This window comes from Nematostella vectensis, chromosome 10 (genome assembly GCF_932526225.1).
Source record: "Nematostella vectensis chromosome 10, jaNemVect1.1, whole genome shotgun sequence".
In the NCBI taxonomy this organism is placed as follows: Eukaryota; Metazoa; Cnidaria; class Anthozoa; order Actiniaria; family Edwardsiidae; genus Nematostella; species Nematostella vectensis.
Window position 1 is genome coordinate 647,590 of NC_064043.1, and position 3,717 is coordinate 651,306.

Here is a 3,717-nt window from a genome sequence, read left to right on the forward strand (position 1 = left end):
ACATTAAAGTTCACATACTTTTTTACTTCCTCAAACTCTTTGCTTTGTGTTTTTGTTAACTTCCCATGAACAAATTGAATACATATAATCAAGCTTATTTTGCAAACTCACTTTTTTTTATTATTTTTGCGCAAAACCAATCAGGATTAGGGGGGTCAAGCTCTGTAGTAGAAGGTATGCCTCTAAACTGAGGCTTTAATCAACATAAATCTACAGCTTGTAAAACTAAACCGAAAACTAAGCAAGATGGCTGCCCCTAGAGATTCTATGGGGTAAAACCGCTGTACAACAATAAACATAACACAGGCAGCCCAACACGTAATGTTCAAGGTTCTTAACATACATAAATACTAAATTCATCCCTCTGTTAGAGGTTAAGTCTGAGCACGGGGGCATTCAATGTTTAAGGTTCTTAACGTAACATAAATACTACATTCACCCCTCGGTTAGAGGTTAAGTCTGTCCACTGGACGTCGGGTCCTCTCCGAACGTCGCAAGGGAGGCTGCCCATCAAGACCTGTACTGACCTGTGGCACTTCTTCGCCCACACCTATCTCCACTTCTATCTCCGAGGAAGGTGGGGAACTACCAGTAGCAGGGTGATGCTCACCTGGAACAGTAGGCTTAACTTGAGGGAGTGGGTACATTGTTGGTACTTCACCTTTGGGGGCAAGATGCTTGGTAGAGACTGTTGTTTCTCGGCCGTCTGGATAGCGCACATGGGCGTAGTGAGGATTCGCCTGAAGCAATTCCACCTCATCAACTAACGGATCTGTCTTGCTTGCACGGACGTGACGCTTGAGTAGGACCGGTCCAGGCTCACTCATCCATGTTGGGATGGAAGATCCGGAAGAGGATCGCCTGGGAAAACCGAAGAATCGCTCATGGGGTGTCTCATTGGTAGCCGTGCACAACAGAGAACGAATGGAGTGTAGAACATCAGGGAGGACTTCTTGCCAGCGCTTTACTGGCAGATTCTTAGACTTCAGGGATGCTGAAATTGCCTTCCATACCACTCCATTATACCTCTCCACTTGCCCATTGCCTTCGGGATTGTAAGCAGTTGTCCTGCTTGTGGCTGGCATACCGAACATCCCCTTGATCTCCCCTAGACATGCTCTTGATCTCCTCAAGGGAATAAGGGAGGTTCTTGGTGCGTACGAAGTGGTTGAGTCGGGTGACCCCTGGATGACAGAGTGACTCGTGGAGCTGGTAGAGGGGATCTTCACTCAACGTGGCGCAAGTAGCTCTGGACAGAGTGTCGGGTGGAATGTTCTCTTTACCAGGACGGTAAATGATATCGAAACTATAGCAGGAGAGTTCGATCTTCCACCGCATGATCTTATCATTCTTGATCTTCCCTTTGTGGCACTGGTCAAACATGTAAGATACTGATTTCTGGTCTGTTTTAAGAGTGAAGTGCCTCCCTGTTAGGAAGTGCCTCCAGTGTCGGACAGCTTCTACAATCGCTTGTGCCTCTTTCTCAACTGAGGCGTGCTTGAGCTCGCTGCCCTGTAAGGCTCTTGAGAAGAATGCAACTGGCCTCCCATTTTGGCTGAGAGTGGCAGCTAATGCCACCTCTGAAGCATCCGTCTCAACTTCAAATGGAATGCTTTCATCGATTGCACTAACAAAAGCTTCCTCCACCGTCTTCTTGATACTCTCAAAGGCCGCGACAGCGGGCTCGGGTAATGGAAAAACCTTGCAGGAGGTTATTGGCTTGATTCGATCCGAGTATGCGGGTATCCATTGTGAGTAGTAGGAAAACAATCCGAGGCATCTGTTCAGAGACTTTGAGTCACTTGGAACGGGTAGCTCTCGCAAAGGGCGTAGACGTTCTGGGTCTGGACTGATATTCCCTTCCTCAACCACATATCCAAGGATAGGAAGACGCCTGGTGGAGAAGATGCTCTTGTCGTTGTTATAGCAGATGTTCTTGCGCTTAGCAGCTTCAAGGAAACTCTGAAGGTTGGAATCATGCTCTTCTTGGTCTTTCCCACAGATTGTGATGTTGTCGAGATAAGGGAAGACCGCCTTGAGATTGTTCTCTTCCACAAACTTAGTCATCTCTCTCTGGAAGCAGGCCAACCCGTTGGTGACGCCGAATGGGAGTCGGCTAAACTGATACAGGTTACCTCTAGCTTCGAATGCTGTGTACGGTTTATCCTCATCTTTGAGAGGGATCTGATGATAAGCACTGCGTAGATCTATAGTGCTGAAGACTTTGTACTGGGCGATCTGGTTAACCAAGTCGGTTATTCGTGGTAATGGGAATGCGTCGAGGAGGGTAAACCTGTTGATGGTCTGTGAGTAATCAATTACTAGCCTCTTCTTGTGATTCTCATCCTTGGTTACTACAACTTGTGCTCGCCATGGAGAGCGACTGGGCTCAATGATTCCTTCATTAAGCAGCCTCTTAACTTCTTCATCAATGAACGTGGAATCTTCTTGGCTGTAGCGGCGTGACTTTGTGGCAATAGGATGACAGTCTGCTGTCAGGTTTGCAAATGGCTCAGGCGGGTCTACATTCAGAGTGCTGAAGCTACAGACGGAGAGGGGCGGTTCGGAGCCCTTGTACTGGAAAATGACACTTTCGTGCTTTGACTGAAAGTCTACTCCTAATATCAGGTCTGCACATAGCCCAGGGAGTACAGAAAACTTGAGGCCTTCATATCTCCGTCCTTGGTAGGTAAGATCAACTGTGCAAGTACCACTAACCTTGATGGCGCCTGTCGAGGAGGTTGCCATGGATACGGTACTAGATGAGGGCTGGACTGTCAGACTTGCTTGCTCTACTAGACTGGGATGGATATAGCTTCCACTACTCCCACTGTCAAACAGGGCCTTGACTTGCAATCCTTGGATATTGACGACACCACATGATTTAGAGAGGGATTCTGGTGGGTTAGCTGTCAATGTGGCGAGTATCGGGGACCAAGTTGCTGCCGAAACTCTTTCTTTTGGAACCGCCTTTCCTTTACAAACTTTAGCAAAATGGCCTTTCTTTTGACACTTGTTGCAAATAGCCTCCAGGGCAGGACACTTCGGTCGAGGGTGTTTCTTGTTTCCACAGAAAAAGCAAGTAGCTTTATCGGGTTTCATTGTAGCTACAGTAGACTCGTCAGGCTGTTCTGCTGACAATGAGGTGCTGTTACAAGGTAGTGCTGCATTTATAGGTATCTGTGGTGCTCCATATGATTCTGAACTCCTCATAGCTGACTCCAGAGCTCGAGCCTGGTCAAACATGGTCTTTAGATCAAGTGTTTTGTTCTCCAACAATCGTTGCCTGATTGTGTTGGATTGCAGACCTGTAATAAACGCATCCCGTATGTTCTCTTCGCTGTACTGCGCTGCGGTTACACTCTTAAAATCACAGTCCTTACTCAGTGTTTTCAGAGCTTGCAAGTACTCATCTAAGCTTTCCGATGGTTGCTGGCGTCTCGTTGCAAGTAGATGGCGAGCGAAGATCTCATTCCGTGGTCTAACATAAAGGGCTTGTAGCGCCTCAATTGCTGCATCGTATTCCGTACAATCTTCGATGTGTTGGAAGAGTGTTGGAGAAACAAAGTTAGTTAAAACGGTCAACTTGTCCAAGCCCGTCTGAGGTAGAACTTGTACGAAATTCTCGAAGGTCCTTTTCCAATGGAGCCATTCCTTCTGGGCCGTGCTGCTATTTGGATCGGTTTCTAGGCGTTCAGGACGCAGTACTTTATCCAT

General features: G+C 47.3%; 1 protein-coding gene across 1 annotated transcript; it reads right to left on the reverse strand.

Annotated features, from left to right (window-relative positions):
- Window positions 1-446: 446 nt before the first annotated feature.
- Window positions 447-3,717, reverse strand: LOC116617328. Its single transcript, XM_048733478.1, has 2 exons — window positions 1,088-3,717; window positions 447-861 (listed from the first exon to the last, which is right to left on the reverse strand). The coding sequence occupies exons 1-2, from the start codon at window positions 3,715-3,717 to the stop codon at window positions 447-449; spliced, it is 3,045 nt and encodes a 1,014-aa protein (XP_048589435.1).